The sequence below is a fragment of the Mustela putorius genome, unplaced genomic scaffold (assembly GCF_011764305.1).
Source record: "Mustela putorius furo isolate JIRA1106 unplaced genomic scaffold, ASM1176430v1.1 tig00000228_pilon_pilon_pilon, whole genome shotgun sequence".
Taxonomy (NCBI): domain Eukaryota; kingdom Metazoa; phylum Chordata; class Mammalia; order Carnivora; family Mustelidae; genus Mustela; species Mustela putorius.
In genome coordinates this window covers 15363783-15387133 of record NW_025421322.1, presented here as the reverse complement: position 1 = coordinate 15387133, position 23351 = coordinate 15363783, and the positions used below count along the sequence as shown (strand labels likewise).

Sequence of the window (23351 nt, the reverse complement as noted above, 5' to 3'; positions counted from 1 at the left end):
ATTTTCCTGAAGTACAGCTTTCATTCTGACTCTCTTTTTCAAGATTGCGGGATGCCTACATTAAATCAAATTTAAAGCTACGTTATAATGTATTTCAATGAATCTTACTCCCCAGCGCTTACTCTGACTCCAGTCCGATTGGTTCTCCAGCTGTCTACTGAACATCCTTTCTTATATGATTTCATACTTATCTTCCGTTCTTTTTGTCTCCTCCTCTTAAGTCCCATTTCCTCCATTTCTTGACAATTTGAGCTCACAGGGATCACAATCATCTTCTCTATGATTGCACTTTCTCTTCCCCAAATTTGAGAACTTATTACAGCATGGTGTATTGTTTTATGTCTCATGAGTTTAGTCATAGGCAGTACATTTTTGAGGACACAGATCACATTTATGCTTCTTAACCTTTTTGCATTCATACTACTGACTGATTATATTTTAGTCTTACAGTGGAAAGAGTTCAAAATCTTTTAAAAATAGTTTAATGGATTTTATTTGAGCTGTATTACAACTTTTTAAAGATTATTTTATGATCAGGTAGATGCATGCATTTCCCTTCACAGAAACAAAAAGAAAACCAGGGAGGTAATGCACTATTTAACACTGTTAAGCTGATTAAGTGTACCTAAGCTTAGAATGGTTTACTCCCTAACTCCCTAACTTTAAACTCTATTACCAATTTAATAGGTCCTTGTGTTATGCCATACAGTAAGTCAGAAGTAGTTTTCTTAGTACTTGTGTATTTATTTTATAAATTTGACAGATCAATCTTTTCACATACTTTCCTAAAGGTCACACTGATCATTTAGGCTTTATTTATTAACGTGTTTTTAATATCTTTGAAAAGAGAAAAAAATGCATTTCTTTTCTCCCAACCTGACTTCGTTTATGAGATCCAGCCAGCCATCTGTCTTTTATAAAACATCACCTTCATAAAGCCTTTCATGATCAAAAATAACATTCATAAAAAGCTTTGAAAAATGAAAGTTCTGTGCAATGAAAAAATAGGACAGGTGTAAATGTTGAGGCACTTTATCTCAGATATCATACTTCTTTTTTTTTTTTTATCTAAGAAAGTGTTTTTGTCTCTGTATTGCTGGGATTGTAATTTCCTAATGTAAGAGCTAAATTTTCTTGATATCTGCTGTAGAGTTAAAATGAGTTTAGCTTGTAATAAATATTAACAATATTCAGTCCTCATCAGTGACTTCTTAAAAGTAAGTTACACAAAACCTGTCTTAAAGAGATAAAACAAAACACAACCCTTTCTTAAATGCATTGTTTTTGCGGACTGTGATTCCACATTAGTCACTAGAATAGTGATAGCTACCATTTACTGAAAACTTAATATGCTGGGTTCTCTGCTAGCTATTTCTCATGTATTATTGCTAATTTTTGTAATAGTTCTGCAAGATAAGTATTATTATCCCCATTTTAATAATGTAAGAACTGAAAGAAAAAAAATTAACCTACATAAAGCTAGAGAACTAAGAGAAGAGCTGCCGAATTCAAAATAGGTCCATATGACTCCATAAGTAATGTCTTAAATAATGTCTTAATGTCTTAAATAATGACAACAACACTGGCAATAAAAATAGCTAAAATATAAAGAGTTCTTACAGAGTACCAGGCAATGTCCCAAGCTGGTAATTTTGAACACATATATTATCCTTAATGGCCTATAAATCTAATTTTCCTTAAAATTTGGCAAAAGTGCTTTTAATTTTTAGCGAGATGATGTCATCTCACTTTCTAGGAAGTGCCCCTTCTAATTAAAACTTTGCACTTCAAACTTTGTAGTTCTTCTCTTCTTCATGACCTACAAGTTCACAACATAAGTAGATTATTTGCAACTTGGTATGTTGTTTGTGGTTTCCAGAATGTGGTAAGGACACTGTGTGAAAAGAAGGTAATTTTTATTGGGAGTCTGATTTACAGCAGCTAAAACAACAAGGAGACTATAGCATAATCAGATTGTATATTTATTTCTTTAAAGCAGAAGGTATCATTTTCATGTTTAAATCTATTATCCCGGCACTGCTTTTTCTATCAGAATGTTAAATTTATATACAGAAGACTTTCTAAGTAAGCACAATTTATAATATGATTTAATTTATGTCATCCATTGTTTTCCAGTGTTTTTATCCATTGGCATCTCTTCTGTGAAAGAATGAGTTGAATAAATATTGACTTCCAGATTATTTTTAAGAAGTCGTGTTTAAAAGGCTTGTAATAACTTTTAGGTCATCTTTTAAGTTTATGTTGCTTTTACAATAAATGCTGTATTTAGGGAAAGTATATTTAACTCTACAAAGTCTCATTCTAAAAGAGACTGCTGCAGGTATAAGGACACATTTTATATAAAACATAAATCACTGCTGCTTTGAACTGTGTGACCCCTTTGCCTCACACAACCTAAAGACCTGACCTACTTTCATATATCAGTAGATAGAGCATGGAACTCATGAAGTGTTTCATTGTTTGATATCTAGAGAGCATAGGGGTATGGACATCATTCAGTTTTATATATATATATATATATATATATATATATATATATATAAAGTGAAGAAACTAAAAAATTAAACTGGTGAAACTGTTATGAGGAAAAGGTAATACCATTTACTGTTACTTAAATGACTAGTGATTACTTAAATGCCTAAAATCATGCCAAAACTGCTTAATATATTTTGACATTTGGCTCCATGTGCACATCCATTCATACCTTATGGCATTTATTTTGTACCATGTCTTACTGTCAGTCCCCTCCAACCAAAGTCCATCAGGAACACCTTTCAGTTAAACAACATTGCATGTATTTGCTCACCATAATGAGTGAGACAACACGCCACATACTGACATCCCAGTAGGAGAGTATTAGGAGAGACTTGTTAAAGGATTTGGGCTGTGCAAGATAGTTCTGGAAGGGTTCAAGGAAGCATGCTTTATTTCTAGGCTGGGTGTTGTTACAAAATTGGAACAGTTCTATGACTGGGTATCTTTTTCTTTTTTAAAGATTTTGTTTATTTATTTGACACAGAGAGAGAGAGCTCAAACAGGGAACTTTAGGCAGAGGGAGAGGGAGCAGCACCCAATATGGGACTCATCCCAGGAACCGAGGATCATAACCTGAGCCAAAGGCAGACACATCCAACTGAGCCACCCAGGTGCCCCTGTAATTGGGTATCTGAATACATTTTTTTTTTCCCCTAGAAGATGGAAGGAGTGGAACATTCCTGGAATAATATTTGGTATGGAAACAACATTTACTCATATTAGCTGACATAGAAGGGTCTTGGTCATTTTGGCAGTTGGGACAGTGTTCTTGTTTTTAATTGTGCTCAGACGTAATTATGGAAAGATCTTCTTTTTGTCTTGTTCAAACAAGACCAAAGAATAATCATGTCTGATGCTAGTTGTTAGTGAAGTTGTTTATGGTCAACAGTAGTAAATCAAAGCCTATCAGAGCCAGGCCAATTCTAAACTGAGAACACACCTGAGCTGTCTTGTCTTGCTTTTTCTTATCTCTTTTCTTTTATCTCTTTTCTCTCCTTTTCTTTTCCTTTCTCTTCTCTCTTCTCTTTTCTTTCTCTTCTTTTCAATAAACAGAGTAGTTTATGATCGTTAAAGATAGCATTAGATTGTTCCTTTACAACCAAAAGCAAACCAAACTACAGTGATGAAGAGGAAAGGGAAAACAGAGACTGACAAAGGTCAAATGATATTGCTGACCTGTGCTCACTCTGTTATCTACTGATCTTATCTACTGATGTTATCTACTGATTTGCCAACCAGCATTGGTGTATAATTTTTCAGATTTTAATGAGCTCAGCAGTAAAGCAAGATAATTTCAATGAACTATCTGAATATGAGGAAGTGAATTCATGAAGCAGATATTGAAACTTTTTAATAGATAATTCAGATTTCAATAGCTTTGTTTGCTATACTTCTGTTATTCCATCTCTAGGGAAATACCAAGTAATTTCTTATTGATCCTTTTCTCATGATGGGGACTTTCTTGGTCTCAACTCTAAATCTAGGTATGAGTCCTTTGCTCTTGATTTCTAAGATTCTCCCATATATAGTAAGAGAAAGAAATTGTATAATATTAATGGAGCAAAAGTGATATTTGTAAGTAATTTTAGAAGTGCTGAAACTTACCTATATGGTTCATGTCAACTTGTTAGCAGATTTTCTCCAAAATGGAAAAAAAAAAACTGTATATCATTTTTATCTCTTAATTAGAACTCAGGGAGCTTTTTATTTTAAGCACTCCTAACTCTTCTTTCAGTGGGGTTGTTTAAACTTGCTTTACATAACTTTTGAATGAAAATTGATAAAATTATGTAACTGAATGAACATGTAATCATCAATGCTTTTCCTCCTCCAAATCTCTCCCAAACCATGAAATTATCATACTTGACTTAATCTGAGTCACCATCAGTCATTGTAGAGAGCTTAGAATTTATACTGGAACAAAAAATTATTTTTTTCCTCTTTAAGAGATACCATGTTGGTACTTGGCAGAAAGGTTGCACACTTGAATTTTTTTGGTTTAGAGAAAGAATGGCAGTTTCCCAGTGTTCTGTGTTGTCTTTTTTGAAGAAGCTTTAATAGCCCAGTTGAACTGAAGTAGATAAATGTAGCATCCTTTTCTGGAATTGGATTGGATGTTTCATTGCAACGAAAATAAGAAATTAAAAATAGCTGAAAAACATTGCCAGAATTAAACTCTAAAGCAATTTCAAGAACAAAATCTGTTGAACCAGGAACCAGAGATCTGTGTACATTTGAACCAAAACATGGCACTATTTAAGCAATAGTCATTCTCAAAAAAATACTGACATATAGGGATGCCTGGGTGGCTCCGTTGGTTAAACGTCTGACTGTTGATCTCAGGGTTGTGAATTCAAGCCCTGCATTGGACACCATGCTGAGGGTGGAGCCTACATTAAAAAAAAAAAAAGAAGTTACTAACATATAGAATATGATGCCCTTATATAACTATTAAATAGTAAATGGTAGTTTCAAATTGAATGGAATGTCAATTAAAATGATTCTTCTAAAAAGAACAGATTTAAATCAAAGGTATATTTTTCAATGTATAAATAATCTGATACACAGCTTTTTCATTAATGGTCATAACTGTGAAGGTGCTTCTAAACAGAATAATCCATGAAAACACGGACTCAAATATACATTCTACCTGTAACTCGATATGTGGCTTTGTGTACCTCACCTCACTTCTCTAAGGCCTTTTTTTTCTCCTTTCAACACAAGAGCAGACTAAGTGATTTCGAAGGTAACTTCCAGGTCAATCTATGGTACTGAATCATGCAGTATTGGGGGTGCATCCTAGAGCTGTTTATTTTCTTCCAAAGTAACAAAAGCCTATACAATATAGAGGTTGTGATATTGCTTTAATTCAATTAGTGATTATATATATTGAATATGATATATTATATATAATTATATTGAATATATTGATATGATTAATATATATTGAATATGATTTCCAGAGCACTATAATAGCAGTATTAAGACCAAGACACATAAAACAATATACATGACTATAGAATGAGTCGCTGAAGCTAAGAAATTTCTATTACAGTGTAGTGTACATCAGTGTAAAACAAATAAGGAATCTCAGCATTTTCAAATCTCCAACCTAAATCACAACAGAAACAAAGTGAATAGTCTGATGTGTCCTGGGAAATCACATGGGCAGTAGCCCTTTGAAAGACATCAGGGTTTGGAGAAAAGTCATGTTAGATTGAGATGATATGTGTCCAGGGCACAACTGTAATCAAAGCAGCCATGCTCCTGTTAACCTTTGCCAAACAGAGAATGCACTCTCCCTTTGAAATCATAATATGTGTCTGGTGCAGTTCTAAGCACTTTACAATATATTAACTCAATCTTAGCTTTATGTTTATTTTGCAGTTGAGAAAACTGAAGCACAGAGTCTGAGCAGTTTACCTGAGGTCATAGAGCTAACAAGTACCAGAGCCAAGATTAGAATACAGGCAGTCAGCTTCCAGAATAAAAACTAGATCAGCCTGCCCTGTGCACACAAGTATTTACTCACCAACACAAAATGAGAATATATTTTTCTTCCCAGTGATGTTGATTGGTTTGATAAAAAATCTTCAAAAAAATCAAAGCTGCACTGTTGGATTCCCTGGTTACATCACACCTGATTCATCACACCTTGAACCATTGCCTTATTATATACCCTGCTTCTACCGACCAAGATAATATGTCGAAACTGCTCATAATTATTACAGTAATTGCCAGATCAAAATGTTTTTCAAAAATGAAAAGCAAAACTTGGAAAAACCAGAAAGCATATTTTACCAAGTGTTCTTATTTATCTGGAACACCAAATATATGGAAAGAATTAAACTCCCAATTTGATATAAGAGCTTACCCATGTAGAGTACTTACTATGTGCCAGGCTTTGCATATATTAACATTTTGAGCCTTATAACCACACTTTAAGTTGGCATAAAGTTATTGCTATTATCATTACTATTTACAAATGAGGAAAAGTGCGGTCAAGGTTATGTAACTTGACCTCGATTTCCAAATTTGTCAGCATTAGAAAGAGGATTTAAACCCAGAGAGGCTGGATGGAGTTCACACTCAATATGGTAAGGATTTGTTTATTATGTATGTTTTGTTCATTCTTCATTCATTCTTTCATTGTCCTAGCCTTCAGTCACTCAGCAAATATTTACTGAATACTGCCATGTGGTGTTACATTATGACCTGAGGAGTTAACTTTTTTTTTTTTTTTTAAGATTTTATGTATTTATTTGACAGACAGAGATCACAAGTAGGCAGAGAGGCAGACAGAGAGAGAGAGAGAGAGGAAGAGAAGCAGGACTCCTGCCAAGCAGAGAGCCTAATGCGGGGCTCAATCCCAGGACCCTGGGATCATGACCTGGCTTTAACCCACTGAGCCACCCAGCCGCCCCAATTAACTGTTAATAAGATAATCAAAAGTCCCTGCTCCCACACAGTTTATATTCTAGTGCAAGAAAATGGGCGGTATATAATTCTTAGACTGTGAAAATTGCCAGAGGGCAAATAGTTGTGAAACACGGTCTCTACAAGAGGTTAACTCGGCTAATGTGATCAGTGACAATGTCTCTATTTTAGTCATCTGAGGACAAAATTATAAAGAGATGGGAAGATAGCTTTCAAGAAAGCAAGACTGATAAAAATAAAATTCTACAGAATATAGTTTTAGACATGTCGTCAAATGTCACACCGTCAGCCATTTGAAGCTATGTTGATTAGGGAATAGAAGGGACTACAGTAAAGGTTATGTTGTAGACAGGCTTGATTTTTCAAAGTTTATTATGATAAAGTGTAGAAGTGTGGTTTGATGTTTTTTATGAGGTGAGAATGGCATCATAGGTGACATAACAAATCACAGGTACTTGAGTTTTAAGTGGAGGAGGGAAACTGCGTTTGTGGCTAAAATTATAAACTGGTTAATAGATGGGACTAAAGTTAATTAAACAAAGTTAGAGGCCCTTGGAGAACATAATCAAGACTTTTAATTTAATGTCAAGTCATTTGAGGACACTTGTGAGTTTTTTTTTAGATCCGATCAACAATTGTTTATTTAACAGCCACAGCAATATAGAGTCTTGGGGAGTCTCTGGATATTCACCTTTGTCCCCTTCCGATTGTGTTTATTTTTCCTACCCTAGCCAGAGTTATATTTTAAAGGAGAAATCTGATCCTATTCTTCCCAGACAGAAAACTTTACAGACTTGCAAATTTTCCTCCTATTACTATAAACAAATCCTGAGCATGAGCCCTGGCCTCCTGGGGGACTTAGCCCCAGCTTACTGGTCTTCCTTACTCCTTCTCACTCTGCCTAGGACTCTCTCACCCAACCCCTACCCCATCCTCCTAAAGCTCCCCATCCAACACACTTGCTGATTCCTCTGCCTGGGTTATTCTGTATGTCATCCCTCTCCCCAACACACATATGCTTGTGTGCATGCACATACACACACACACATATACACACACACACACACACACCACACACACACACACACACACACGCTCCTTGTTTCCACAAGGTAATTTCTACTCATTAATAAGATAATTTGATTAATATCTTTCTCACCGACAATTAATGACTATAAGGGCAAGATTGTGTCTGCTTTGTTCATGATCACATTCCCAGCACATATTACATGCTATCTGACACACACTAGGCCCTCAATAATATGTATTTAATAAATAACAAAATGAACCGTTAGACATTATTGGAAATGTAAATACGTACCGAAAGGTCCCACACAAGCTAAACATGGAATAAGAACTAATACATTAATGGATAAAGGGGGAATAATTTGAGATAGTAGAACACTCAAGGCTAAGTATTATGGTACCAATTTCCAGGCTGGCAAGGTTATCAAAAATGACAGTGCCTAGTAGGGAATTAACATGGTAAATATAAGGAACATGAGAATGATCACGTGAAATATAGCAGACATCTCATATGAAGAGTTGATTAGAATTAAGATAAGAAACTTTTTTTATCTAAGATTATAAATTTAATCTGTAAGGCCATTACAAGTTACATATTAATAGTAAGGAAATGGCAGAACAAAATAATTCTCCAGTCCAGGTTGATTTATCTATAAATATCGGAGAAAATATGGCTTAGTTTTCAAGCATATGGCTCAAATTCTGGCTCATTGAACTGGGCAAATAATTCAACCATTCTGAAATTTAGTGTCCCTTTTAGCAACATAAGCTATTTACACGTATCTTGGTGTAGTAATTCGGGGATTAAATGAAGTAACTCATTTAAAGTAACTTGCAGAGTTCTTTGCACACAGTGGACCCAAAGAAACATATTGTGTTACCTCCCTTCCATCACCTCCTTTGTCTGTAGGAAGGATTGCTCTAGAAAGACACAGAAAGCAAGAAACATCCTATAGATTTAATAATACACGTGTATTCATTCCCTAGGGCTGCTGCAACAAGGTACCACAAACTCGATGTCTTAAGTAAGCAGAGATTTTTTTCTCTCACAGTTCTAGAGGCTAGAAGTATGAAATCAGTGTATCTATAGGGCCATACTATCTCTGAAGGCTTTGGTGAGGATCCTTCCTTGCCTCATCCTAGCTACTGGTGGTAGCCGGAAATCTTTGGCATTCCCGTCCCTTTCCCTGGGACATGTCTTTGCTCTGGTCCATCTCTGTCTTCTCTCTTCATAAGAAGTCATAGTGGCTTAAGGGCCTAACTTAATTCAAATGACCTCAAATTAACTCATTACATCTGCAACAACCTTATTTCCAAATAACATTCTAAGGTTCCAAGAAAGACACAATTTTGTTGGGTACTACTGAACTCAGTACAATAGGTATTAAATGACAGGGTTCTACACTGAGATGTTGGCAGAAAAAAGGGGAAGACACTGGACACATTTTAGACTATTTTAGTAAACGAAAGAGTAGAAATTGATGAAGACTGAGGACAGAATTGTTGAAAACTGTTTATGATTAATCTTTTTGTAATACTTTGTCTTTGAGAGTCAAAAGAAAAGCAGATGCAAGGGGATTTCTTTCAATATTTCCTTCTCCTTTACATCATAGTCAGAATTACATATTTCAACAGTGAAAACCATCTCAGGGCCTGCTTAGATCTCATTTTCTAGCACTCTTATCCATAATTGCTCCTATTTTGTGCCCATTTGCAATTTTACAGTGGAGAGTTATCCTAGGAAATACTGTTTAGAGACTCATTCCCTTCTAAAGAAACCAGTGATTTATAGGTTATTTAGTAAATATTTGTTTATCCAGAAGAGGTGTTTTTCCAGGTGACATAAAGTTGGGAATTAAAACACAAGTAAGACTTGACATCAAAAGAATCAATGAAATTACTTAGGTAGGGTTGTAAAAAATTTGTTCAAAGGAAAGTTTATTCAGAATTCAAATCTATAAAATTGATGAGCATAGAATTGTTCTTATGTGGTAGAGGTGAGAGGCTAGACATTACAACTCCTCAGGCTACCATGACCCCAAGGTGATTCCTTGGCTCCAGAGACATAATTTATAAAACTGTAGGTTATGGTAAAGAACGGGGAATAGGACAGAATTTAGCTCACAGCACTCATGTGATCTTGGGAAACTAGCATAATATCTCTGAACATCATATTCCTCATAAATAATATTTACAACCCTTGGTCTTTTAAACTCTGCAACGGAAATGTAGGTTATTCTAAGCATGTTCCACAGATGGTGATAGTCATGGATTCCTCATTGATATAAATGTACTTTTCCTTTAAAATAATTAATTTATCATTAGCATGATAATCAAAAATGAATTTATCAGCTGACAAAAGTGAAACAATACACATATGGGCATCTCTACACTTCACTAACTTCTGAGTTGATCTCTGTTCTATGTCAAGATTAGTTAAGATACTATCCTCTGAAGCATAGTCTTCTAAGGATTTCTCCACAGGTGCTCTCTTCCTATCCCCTTCTTTTATCTTGTTGGCATTTATTATAATTACCATTTGCCTTGGTTATTATACCCCTTTTAAGTTCTAAATTCAGGAAAATTATTTTCAAAATTCCTAATGGTACTCTAAACGAAACTTTTCTCAGAAATCTGGGTTAAACTTTTCCTTCCCAGGGTTTTTTCTCTAGTGGTAACCCTTCTGTGTAGAGTAGTGTTTTACTTGCAAATTATCATCATTGCACAGCAAGTGCTTTTATTTTATAAACAGGTTGAAGTACTAGAAGGAAGATGTTTGAAGAGACATACAACAATTTACAGATTCATTCCTCTTCAGCTACATTTTGAAAATTTTTCATCTTTTTTCTGTGCTTAGTAACCTGAAGGTGTATTAACCAATTGGCCTCTTATATAAATGGCTTTTTGTTACATGATGATGAACCGATGCCCAAATTTTTGCTCATGTTTTCTCCTCTATTTGAAATGCTCTAATGCACATGATTACCCTTCAGAACTGGAAAATTTTTACTCATTCTTTATAATGTATTTTACCCATCTCCTTTTAGAGCAGTCTTTTTTAAGTGGTCCAGTTGGTGCACCTCAGTACTGTCATAATTTTCTCATGGTAGGAGCAATACTGAAGGTATGGACTTTGGAGTAGAGGACAGAGGCTCGAGTCATGGCTTAACCATGTACGAGTTGTGTGTCAATTTCTTTGCTCATTGAGTTAACATAAATAAGTTAACTCCCAAGTTTAAGTAATAAAATTAAGCATATGGAACACACTTTTTTTCAAATGTTATTGTAGTAATCAAGTGTGTTTCTTAACTGAACAAAATGATATTACATTCTTTAAAAGCTTAGTAAAAATAAGACTTTAATCAAGCAAACAATTGTGTATAGGTATCAGATGGGTCCAGTAGTCATGATGCTTGGATTCATAAAGGGCTTTTTTTTGTGTGGCCTTTAAATTATGCCAAATAGGAATATTTCCAATGTAATGGGGTGATCTATTCAAGTGATGTAGATTATTAGAAACATGAAATTCAACAAGTAGGTATTTCACGAGTATATTAATATAGCATGTATGAGAAGTCTCCAGAGTCAGAACTCCTAGGTTCAAATCCCAGGTTTGTCACATTGTAGCTGTGTAATTTAGACAAATTCTTTAATTCTCTTTAACAGTTTTCTGTTATAAAATGGGAATAATTATAGACCTAATAATAAATTAAGTAATAAAATAAATAACATTTTTGTGAGGAATAGTAGAGTTATTATAAGTAAAGTGTTTAAAATATCTCCTGAAAAAGAGTAAACATTGAGTGCCTGTTTGCAATTATAGCTATATGCCAGCCACTTTGCTAGGTACAAGGATTCTGTGGTGAACCTTGGGGAAGATAGGCATTGAGCACATAACAAATATGAATATATAATTCCAAATTGTGATCATGTCAGAGAGAAAAATAACAGGTGTTTTGAAGCACATAATAAGGAGGAATAGAATGAGGATATGAAAAAAGGAGTTACAGGTAAGTGTTCTTACCACGGGAGAATATTTTGGTATCTAAGGAATGATTTATTGTCCCTCAATATTGTAGTCTGTTTAAAAAATAAATAATTAAAACTTGATAAATTATACCATTGATTTTTATTCTTATAAATAACCCTTGCATAATTTTGGGCTTTTTCACGTATACACTTTCTCAGAGAAGGAATAACACATTATCTATTTTTATAGCTTATCAACTAAGAGTGTGCCAACCTCCACCACCGGTACCCAATGCTGAAATTTTGACAGAAGATGATGAATTTGAAATAGGTAAAGTCTGACAAGTTTTTTTAAAAACATACTATTAATAGAGATGTTTGCTTAAAAAGAAACAAAAAAGAATAATAGCAACCTATCTTAGAACCTCTTTCTTTGGATTGTTGGGAATTCTTAAGATTGGGTGACAGTGAAAAGACCAACAGGGAGTATAGACAAAAGCAAGAATCATGTATGTCTAGAATGTACAACTGGAAAACCAGTATGGGAATTTGAATCATAAAATGTATTCTGGTGGTTTCTTCCAAAGTATTATTTTTGTTGCCTTTTCTGACACATAAATGTTTTTTGAATTCAGGTTTAAGCCTAAAACGTACAATGAAGAATATGTAGGGTATATTAGAATGCTTTATTTCCATACCTTTGAAAATAAGTGGTGGATTATGTTCAATTTGAAAATAAAGTCTTTTTAAAGCTAGGTTGGAAATTCAATCCCAATAATATCTCATATTTTGAAAAATGATGTAACAAAAGAATGTTGCCATAACAAACTTATTGTTATCATGATACTGACTTTGGGGAATTAAGAAATTATTAATGACTACTGTAAATTTAATCTTCATATAGAGTGAAACTTTGAATCCTTTTAACTGCTTGATATATTTTTAATGACCAACTAGATTGTTTCCTTACCACTATTGCTTATATCCAACTGGTATACACACGTTAGATCTTACTGTAGTAGGAGCTAATTTGCTCTTGGCTTCAGTTCTGATTGGTCAGTGTTTATGAAGCAGTTGTAGTTCAAATTTTTGAATATTATCCCTGCTTGTAACTGATGGAATTTTATACCAATTGAAAATGACTAAAAATAAAGAATATTCTGCAATATTTACAGATTTTACAATTGAAACATGCTCATTTTTAACCATCACCTTGTTGCCTATCTGAAGCCTCTTATTATTATTATTTTTTTAAATAGGTGACATTATTAGGTATCAGTGTCTTCCAGGATTTACTTTGGTCGGCAATGCAATTCTGACATGCAGATTAGGAGAAAGACTCCAGATGGATGGAGCACCTCCCATTTGTCAAGGTACCAATTCTTATGATTATTGATCTTTGAGTATTGTTTTATATTTGATTGGCAGAATTGAGAAAAGTCTATTTTACATAAATACTAAATATTTAACTGGCCATAATGTTAAAAGTTATAGAACTCTTACGTGGTGTCTTTTTTAAAATTACTCTCAGGTTTAACTTTAAACATTTTTTTATTCTCCCAAGGTTTACTTTTTTCTTTCCTTTTTAGTTTATCCTGAAGTTAGTTCAATTTATTTAAATTAATTTTGTCATGAGGGGTGGAAATGGGGATGGAAAGTAAGAGAAACCTTAAATAAAGTCCCCAATGTTGACTGCCTTTATTTGAAATAGTTTCTGTTCTAACCAGTAAATTTGTTAAACTTTAATGGAGCACCTGTTAAGCAGAACGTTTGAGTAAAAAACAAACAAACAAACAAGCTATAAATGGTCCCTGCTGTGAGGGCAACATGATTTAAGGGATATGACAGCCATACAGGTGGTAGTAATAGAGTGTTAAGGAAACAGGCCAGGGAGATATCAAATCATGTAATGTTTAACTATTTATGGGGCAGGAAAAGCTTGATGTCACCATTGCTCCCTGAGTCTTGGTTCCAAATGATAAGTAAGACTTTCATAGAACAGAGATAGAAAAATGGTGGTCGAAGTGACAGATGAATATACAAAGACACAAAAATAAAAAACACAAAAGTTTAGACTTCAAGGAATTCGCTATGGAAATATAAGGGCAAGACCCTGATGGATCTTGCGTAATTTGCTAAGTTTTGATGTTCGGAAATCATGTATTGTTAATTTGTGTAATCCCCTAGGGCCCAGAACAGTGTCTACCACATAATAACTAATTATAAATATTGGTTAATTTGAATAAAATTGAATAGAACTTGATTGTCTCTCCCCAAATTTTCTTAGGTTACTTTCTTCTTTGAGGTTTATTCCCGAGCAATGGAAATCTGTTTCCTGTGCAGTATCTTAACTGTTACAATGAACCTAAAAGAAAACTTCTTTTTATTATTTCAAACATTATATAAGTAGGAATTAACATTTAATTTTCTACCTCATTGAAATCCTTACAATAAAACGGAAGGATTTTCACAAGGGGCTTTAGAGAAAGACATGTTTGGAGGTAAAAACCAACACCAATGTGACAATTTTCCTTTCTCGAAGTCAGTGACTTTAGAGCATTTTGAAATTGTTTGGATTTTCTGAAGTCTATCACCTATAATCTTGATATTTAAGTGTCATTCATTCAATTTCCTCCTTTATACAAGGCTATCTTTTCACCACTTAGAATTATGTAGGAGGGCGCCTGGGTGGCTCAGTGGGTTAAGCCGCTGCCTTCGGCTCAGGTCATGATCTCAGGGTCCTGGGATCAAGTCCCGCATCGGGCTCTCTGCTCAGCAGGGAGCCTGCTTCCTCCTATCTCTCTCTCTGCCTACTTGTAATCTCTCTCTGTCAAATAAATAAATAAAATATTTTAAAAAAAAGAATTATGTAGGATACATATTTAGATATTTAGACATATAAATGTGGAGAATAGATTTTTAACCTTTTGGGAAGTTATACATGGAAAAATAACTTGGGCAGACACAGGAATTTGTGAACAAGCTATTACATGTCAAGACTTCTTTGACCCCAATATATGAATACATCATGAGTTCTTGGAGGGCAACACTTAATTTTTGGGGGGCTATCTGGATCCCAATTTAATAAATTTCTAAAAATTAAAATAAAACAATCCAGATAGCTTAGCTATGTAATAATCTCTCATCTCTCAGACTTTCAATATTTTTCTAGAATCAGAATTTTCTATAGATTAGTAATTACCTCTCTTCTTGTTCTATGTACTATAGAGAACACAAAAAAGACTATTTTTTTTACTTATAATGACACTTCAGATACTAGCTAAAAAGTAAAAAATCACCCCTCAGAATCAGTTTATGCAGTATTACTATATTAATTATTGACCAGGCACTTAAGCCAAAACTCTGACTTTACTTTTTTCTTTATTTGAGTTAATTCACAAGCTTGCCAAAATAGACATTCTTTTTGGAGTCTGGTAGAATTAATATGCCTTGTTTTTAGTCTGTCTTAAATTATTTAATATTTTTTTCACTTTTCCTAAAAGGGGCTGTAACAATTTTGTTATTCTTCCTTTTATCCTTTTAATTTTCTATATCACATTTAAAATATGGAAAGCAATTCTAAATGTGTTGCTCTTTAAAGAGTTTGATATAGATGAATTCAAAGGGGTGGTGTAATGATGGTTATAACTGTGGGATCCATCCAGGTAAACTTGTGACACTTTATGCATTTTAAACTTTCTGAGCATCAGTTCCCCTATATGTACAATGGGGTGAAAATTGTACATACTTTCTATAGTTGTTGTGACAAGTGACATATTGCACAAAAAGGGCTTAAGTGTCACAATCAATAAATTGAGTTTCTTGGTATGTGTTGAATAGTAGGCAAATAGGTTAATTTGTGTATCTATAGTAAATTATATTGAATCATATCAGCTTTTCAAAAGTAATATGGAGTATTTTTCAGTTTAGAATATTGGATCAACACATTAAATAAGACACGGCAGACATGGCACTTCCTTTTTAATAACCGAAGCCTAGGAAGGGAGACAAAAAAAAATAATAATACACACACTCACACAATATAGCCATGAAATTGCTAACTGCAATAATAGAAGTGTACATTATGGAGACACCAAGAAGGAAATCAACAATTCTGCTCAGGTTGATGGAGGAGAGGTTCAGGAAGTTTTCACAAAGGACAAGACCCTTCATCTGGGCGTTGAAATGCACTAACATTTCAAATGCGGCAGATGAAAGAAGGACATTTGAAACAGGAGCATGAAGGAATGTGCTGAGTTCAGAAAGCTGTAAGTAGTTCATCCCATATGGTTGGAGCATTTCATTTCAGTGGTGGCGCAGCAGGAAACAAAGTTGGGGAGGTAGGAAATGACTGAACTTGGAGGACTTTGTGTCAAACTATGAAGTTGCTGAGTGGTTTTTGTGAAGAAGTAACATGCTCAGTAACCCAAAAAGATACTTAGCTAAGTATTCTGAAAGTATTAAATACCTGAGCACACCTTAAAAAAACCTTTCCTTAAAACTTAACTTCTCATGCAGTTATATGCAATCTATCATTTCAATATGCCATAGCTATCTATTCAGGAATGTTTTTCATTTTGACTCAAATTTTCCATTCCATTTCCAACTGTCAAGTTAACTCTTTTATTTTATGTATTTGTAATTTTGTGAAAAGCAACGGTCAGGTTTCTCTTTTTAGACTGAGAATGACCTGCTACCACTTACTTAATTATTTTTGAAAATCTTCAATTCATATCCAAGAAGCAGGTATCTCAGATCAAAGGAAAAGAAACAGAAGTAAAAGCCAAAAATTGAAAAAACAAAAACCAGCTCTTACATATTTTAGCTTTATTATATTCTGTATTTGGTGTTGTATTTTTAGTATATTCAACTGTGTTATGGTCTCTAGTCCCCAAATATCTCAATATTAGTTATGGTAGCTTTGAATTATTTCTTTTCAAGTTATTAACTTGATAAAAGAGCCATTATATGTTGCCCTAATCCACAGGTCTTCTTATTCTTTTCTATCCCTTTATCACATGGAGTCTTTACAACTCAAAATATTTCATTGTCCTTTCATCCAGGAAATGATAAATTATTTAAATCCTTCATCTAGTCATTTATATTCCAGCAACTATATTTGGTGTTTCCTAGCTCAATTGCACAAAGAACTGAAAGATAATCAGTTAAATTTTCATGGTTTAACCACATTTCTGAGATCAGGAGTAGCCTTGCCCAGAATTAATACTCTTGAAAGTATTTATTTCTACATACTTGAGTGAGTTAAAAATTGAAAAGAGAAGAGAGTGAGTTAAAAAAAAAAAAAAAGAAAGAAAGAAGGAAAAGGGCAGGCCAAGACCTAGATGAGAGAGGTAGAAGGAGGGGACATAAGAAGATAAGAAGATGAGGAAAGGTAAAGAGAGAATATAAAGAAATCGAAGAAGAAAATGTCTTATCTTTTAATTATCTATGTATTTATAATATGGGGGATAAATGTCTTATTTTTTATTATCTATGTATTTATTATACAGAAAAGCAATTCTTCTTCCATGTAATTAAAAAAAAAAAGGAAATCAGTACCATAATTTTTGAGTCATTCCTCCATTTTTTGAACTGCGAGTTTAATACAAATTATCTCTTCTAACACATAATTCAAGGTATCGTCTCCTTTATAGTTATTAAACCTGAAAGCAGAGTACTGAGTGTTTAAAATGAAGTTTTCACTTAGGTCTAGAAGACTAGCATTATTTAATGATCTCTTTCTTTGATAGTGCTCTGCCCGGCCAACGAATTACGCCTAGATTCCACAGGAGTCATATTGAGCCCTGGATATCCTGAGAGTTACCCAAACCTTCAGATGTGTGCCTGGAGCATCTCAGTAGAAAAAGGATATAATATCAGCATGTTTGTAGAGTTCTTCCAGACAGAAAAGGAATTTGATGTTCTTCAAGTGTATGACGGTAACCATGGTTTATATATACTGCATATTCATAAATCCAGTTCAACTACTCTGGTTTATACTTGCAGTGTAAATAACTGCTTATATGAGAAACAACAGCTTATATTTTATCTTGTACTTATTTTTAGAAGTATCAACATCCAGTTTATCTACATACCATGTGAAAACTGTAGTTAGCTAATTATTTTACAAATTGTAGACTCTTCTGTGGAATTAAATATCTAAAACAAAGATATGATGTTTTAAGCTACTGTTGATGAAACAAATTGGTTTTGGAGCAATGTCACCATATCTAATACTATTCTAAATATATAAAATATTAAAGATAGATTAGAACATGATTGTTCAGTTATGTTTAAATTGTATTATTTTCTTTCTAAAGGACCAAATATTCAAAGTCCAGTGCTTATTTCCCTCAGTGGAGATTACTCATCTGCTTTTAATGTAACAAGCAATGGTCATGAAGTATTTCTCCAATGGTCAGCAGATCATGGCAATAACAAAAAAGGTTTCCGGATAAGATATATAGGTATGTGATACTTACAACTTCAGTACACATCTCATTTACTTCCTCGGTTTGGTTGTGGCTACAGAGCACAAACATAGACATTATTCAATTAGACATAAATCTAAACCACAGCTCCTCCACTAAGGCTTCTTGAGCAGTTTATGTAATCTTGTGTCTGTGTCCCCATGGTCATGATAATCCTACCTCTTGGGGTTTTTGAAAGGATTAAAAGCATTTAGGATATTGATGACTTATACATAAGTTAAACTCTGATATTTTTAATGCTTTTTCCCAATAGATTTGTTTCCCTTGCATTCTCACAAAATTGTTGCTCAAGTGTGTCTATCTGACCTATTTAATAAACCTTTTATACAAGAAGGTTAAACAAAAAATAAACATAAAATGGCAAAAAGCTTTGATTTTGATATTATCCACCTATTTATGATATTGCTAATGTTAAAACGGACATGACTAACCCATCATAAAAAACCTTTAGTTTCGGAAAAAAAAAAGAATTGTTTTGTCCTTAATGCTTTTCACTGAGTAGTATTTATAAAGATATGGACTGAAAATCCTTTTTAATATCAAGATGAAATAACTTTTCTATATGTCTTCCTGTTTATAAGGTGTAATGATACTAAGCCACTAGTTTTCTTTTCTTGTTGAGTAAGTGTGTATAAATAGTCATTGTGCAAAAGTTACTTTCCTTTTTTTCCCGTCCTAAGTCATGTCAGAGGCATGGGTATGTGCTCAATAACAGGATATTTTAGAACAAATTAGGCATCTCTTTCCTGTACAGTGCTTGGACCATGTTTCCCCAAGCCAGTGGTCATGGCTAATCAGTTCAACTGAAAATTACTTTCATAAATATTTTATAAATAATTCTGACGCTGGTCTTCAAAAATTTGAATTTTAGTTCTTAAAATATACTCTCATATTTACTCATTTATATAAATTTGCATATATAGTATTCAAATAAAGTAATTTTTGTCTATTTTTATTTTAAAACTATAAGATGATAATTTGATTTTAATTTATTAGCAATTTGTCTTTTACATTTTAAAATTGACTTGTCACTGACCTCTCACTACTATTATATATATAAATTTTGTCCTACAATAGATTTAAAAATATTATAGGCATGCAAAGAAGAAATGTTTTAAAAATTCAAATGTATGCCCTAGTCATCATTAATTTTTTTCATATTTGAAATTATTTCTAGCACGTGTATAATATAAATGTCTTTTTATTAAATTTGTACCCAAAGATGGAATTTAAAAATCAGCACATTATGCTTTGGTGAGTGCTGTGAAGTGTGTAAACCTGGTGATTCACAGACCTGTACCCCTGGGGATAAAAAAATATGTTTATAAAAAATAAAAAATTAAAAATAAAGTATAAAGTATGAATAAACCTAAAAAAAAATCAGCACATTAAATTGTAGCTTTAATGATCACAACAACCTAAAGGGAAATTATTCAAATCAATTATAAGCATTAAATTGACTATAGTATATACTAAATCCTTATTTATGTTGATATTCGTGATAAATTTTGATATAAATATATTGAAAACACCACTTTAACCCCAAGAGTAGCTTGCTATATTATATATTTTTCTTTAGAAATAACAGGCTATGACATATATATTCCAAGTCCAATCTATTTCTTTCTAGTTACTGCTAACATCTTATTTTTCTCGGATGAATACAGTGAAGTTTCAAAGGGTAAATAGATCCTGCCCGGCTGAATAGTCTTAAAAGTACATATATATGAAAAAGCCATTTGACATTATCTTTTGACATTTCAGACTTCAGAAGATGAAGAAAGTTTTATTTTATTGACATTTTTATCACCATATGTAAGCATTCTTGACAGCATGGAAACTCTTTAATAAACTTGGAGAGAGGATTATGGGATGTGGGGGGTCTATTTAGACATCAATCCAAGTGAAATGCATGACCTAACATGATATAGGTGTCTAGAAATAACTTCAAAGTTACATGTAAACAACATGCTCTCAAATATTACTACGAAGACTGTGGCATTTAGGTCCTTCAATTCACAAGAGGTCCAGCTTCCAAAATTCACTGAAATATTTGTAGATTTTGAACCACCAGGGTGTTAAGAGAAATATGGGTATTTCAATTCAGAAGACCTCTTCTGTGATGATAAAAAGTTCAGTTAGTTTTGTCTCCCGAAAGTTATGCCAGTGGATATTCAAGAGGATAAAAAATTCTATGATGTTCATAGGAAGTAAAATTCGCACAGATGGTAATTACAATACTGGATTGGGAAGAATTTCTGATTCATTAATTATACAGTGATTCTTTTGTCTTTTGAAAAGCTTTCTACTGTAGTACACCAGAATCTCCACCTCATGGATACATTATCAGTCAGACAGGTGGACAGCTTAATAGTGTGGTCCGCTGGGCTTGTGACCGAGGATTCCGACTTGTTGGGAAAAGCAGTGCTGTGTGCAGGAAGTCTTCCTATGGGTATCACGCCTGGGATGCACCAGTCCCTGCTTGTCAAGGTGAAGTATATTATCCACAAATGGAAAAACGCATTAACAAAAGAGTAACTCTGTTTAACTTTTGCATTTGGATCATTGGAACTTCCAAAAATATAAACATTGAAAAGAATTTTGCAGATGACCCTCTTGAAAATAAGAATTAAAAATGCAGAATGATAAATTTGAGAAGAGTGAGACACATTGTTTTATTATTCTTCATTTGTTGTTATGTGATTAATGCCTTTACTCTAAACATTCATACACTTGCATAAACTTTAAAAATTATTATTACTGCTATTTGAAAGAGAGAGAGAGAGCAAACATGAATAAGTGGGGGTCGGAGGGGCAGAAAGAGAGGGAGAGAGAGAATCTTAAGAAGGTTCTATGCCCAGCATAGAGCCCCATATGGGTCTTGCTGTCACAACCCTGAGATCATGATGTGAGTCACAATCAAGAGTCCAAGTCTTAACCAAATGAGCCACTCAGGTAATCCACCCCCCCATCACAATTTGCTCATACTTCTACCATTCCCATTACTTTGCTATGGGAAAATGATTGACCCAGAGCTTGAGATTACTTTAGTATGGAGTCTGCAGAAAGAAAAGAGTGTTAAGAGTGGGCAGGGTCACTGAAGACTTTCACTCTGAGCATGCAAAAACGTGCTCTCAGAGCAACAAATTTAAAATGTAGCCAGACACCATGTCATTTTTTCTTCACTGTTTAGCTAACTTGACAGGGATCTTTCTTTTTCATTTGTATTTTGTTAACAATTGAGGCACTGCCAGAACACTGTATCTTGTTACAGCAAACAGAATGACAAGCTTCTTATTCAACAAATGGCACATTTTAGATCTTTGGACTAGATCTTGTTTTTAAAGAATAGTCTCTTAACTAGGTATAGTCATAAAGACAAGTGCAACATCAGTTATACAAGAAACTCAAAATCATTGGACTTTGAAAGTTTTGAATATTTAGGATATCACATTATTTTTTCCATGTGAAATATATTTGATTTATTCTACCCACATTATAGAGGTGTCCCAAACAACTATGAATCCTCAAATTAAAAAAATGCAGAATATTCTCAGTTAATAAGTAATGGGTCTTACCTATAATCTACTTATCAGAAGGAATTTATGTAAAACAAATACAATATAAAATTGATCAATTATAATTTAAAATTGAACAAAACCAAGTTAAAATAAGCATAGATATTACCAAACACCCAAAATGGGTTCTTTTATCTGTTAAACTATAATTTTAATTCATGAAAGGTAACTCTCAGAGGCATGTATAAATAAATGAGAAATAAAAGGACTATTGTTTCCTCGTTCTGTTTTCTATTGTTTTCTTGTTCTGTTGAGGATTCCTGTTGATGCAGGAAATATTAATCACTTATTAGAATTCTGTGAAAAGTTATAACCACAGTGGCTTACCAACATTTAAAAAGCGGACTTCCTGTTGAATAGATGTATTTTAATAAAATATCAAAACATCTGCTTTTCTTTGACTAATGAATAGTATTCACAAATTCTTAATATTTACCAGAACTGGTTTGGAAAAGCATCTTTGATCTTATAATTTCAGCATCATGGGAATTTAAAAAATATATAAATAGTAACCATCTAAATCATATATATTTTAGATAAATATTAAAATGATCAGACTTGGGGCACCTGGGTGGCTAAGTGGGTTAAGCCTCTGCCTTTGGCTGAGGTCATGATCTCAGGGTTTTGGGATCGAGCCCCGCATCGGGCTCCCTGCTCAGCGGGGAGCCTGCTTCCTCCTCTCTCTCTGCCTGCCTGTCTGCCTACTTGTGATCTCTATCTGTCAAATAAATAAATAAAATCTTTAAAAAAAATGATCAGACTTTGAACTAGTACATTTCAGTTATGTAGTGATTGCTTAGATATATAAAATTATATATATATATATATATATATATATATATAATAACCTTTAAGGAAACTTTAGTAAAAAAACAATTGCATATTGGTTGAAATAAGAAATATCTTAAACTTTCTGAAATTTTGAAGTTGCTTTGTTTAGTCAGCAGTATAATGTCATTGGTTGTTTTGGTATATAATATGACACACATGCATTCTTTTTTTATTGTTCTTGATTTAATATTGTTCTACAATTAGAATAGTCAAATCAAAATGCAGTTTAAAATATTTGGCATAGTAAAATGATAACATATTTACAATTCAAGGAACCATTTCCAAAATTGATCTTTTATTATCACTGAAACAATTTTAAAAGATTAGTTGATAAAAACCTTTGTTATATGTGGCCTATTTGTATTTGAAACACAGTTAATTTAAATGAACTGGTTAAATGTCATTGGGAAGAGCTATTCACATACTGCAGATTTTTGTTTTGTTCCATGTTTGTTTTACATTC

General features: G+C 33.3%; 1 protein-coding gene across 1 annotated transcript in view; it reads left to right on the top strand.

Moving 5' to 3' along the window:
- Window positions 1-23351, top strand: part of CSMD3 (CUB and Sushi multiple domains 3) — a 1237422-nt gene that overhangs the window by 1134897 nt on the left and 79174 nt on the right. Inside the window, exons 46-50 of the mRNA XM_004743466.3 lie at window positions 12239-12319; window positions 13248-13361; window positions 17739-17927; window positions 18309-18455; window positions 20781-20969. Of these exons, the coding sequence (XP_004743523.2) occupies window positions 12239-12319; window positions 13248-13361; window positions 17739-17927; window positions 18309-18455; window positions 20781-20969 (720 nt within the window). The remainder of the gene's footprint in view (window positions 1-12238; window positions 12320-13247; window positions 13362-17738; window positions 17928-18308; window positions 18456-20780; window positions 20970-23351) is intronic.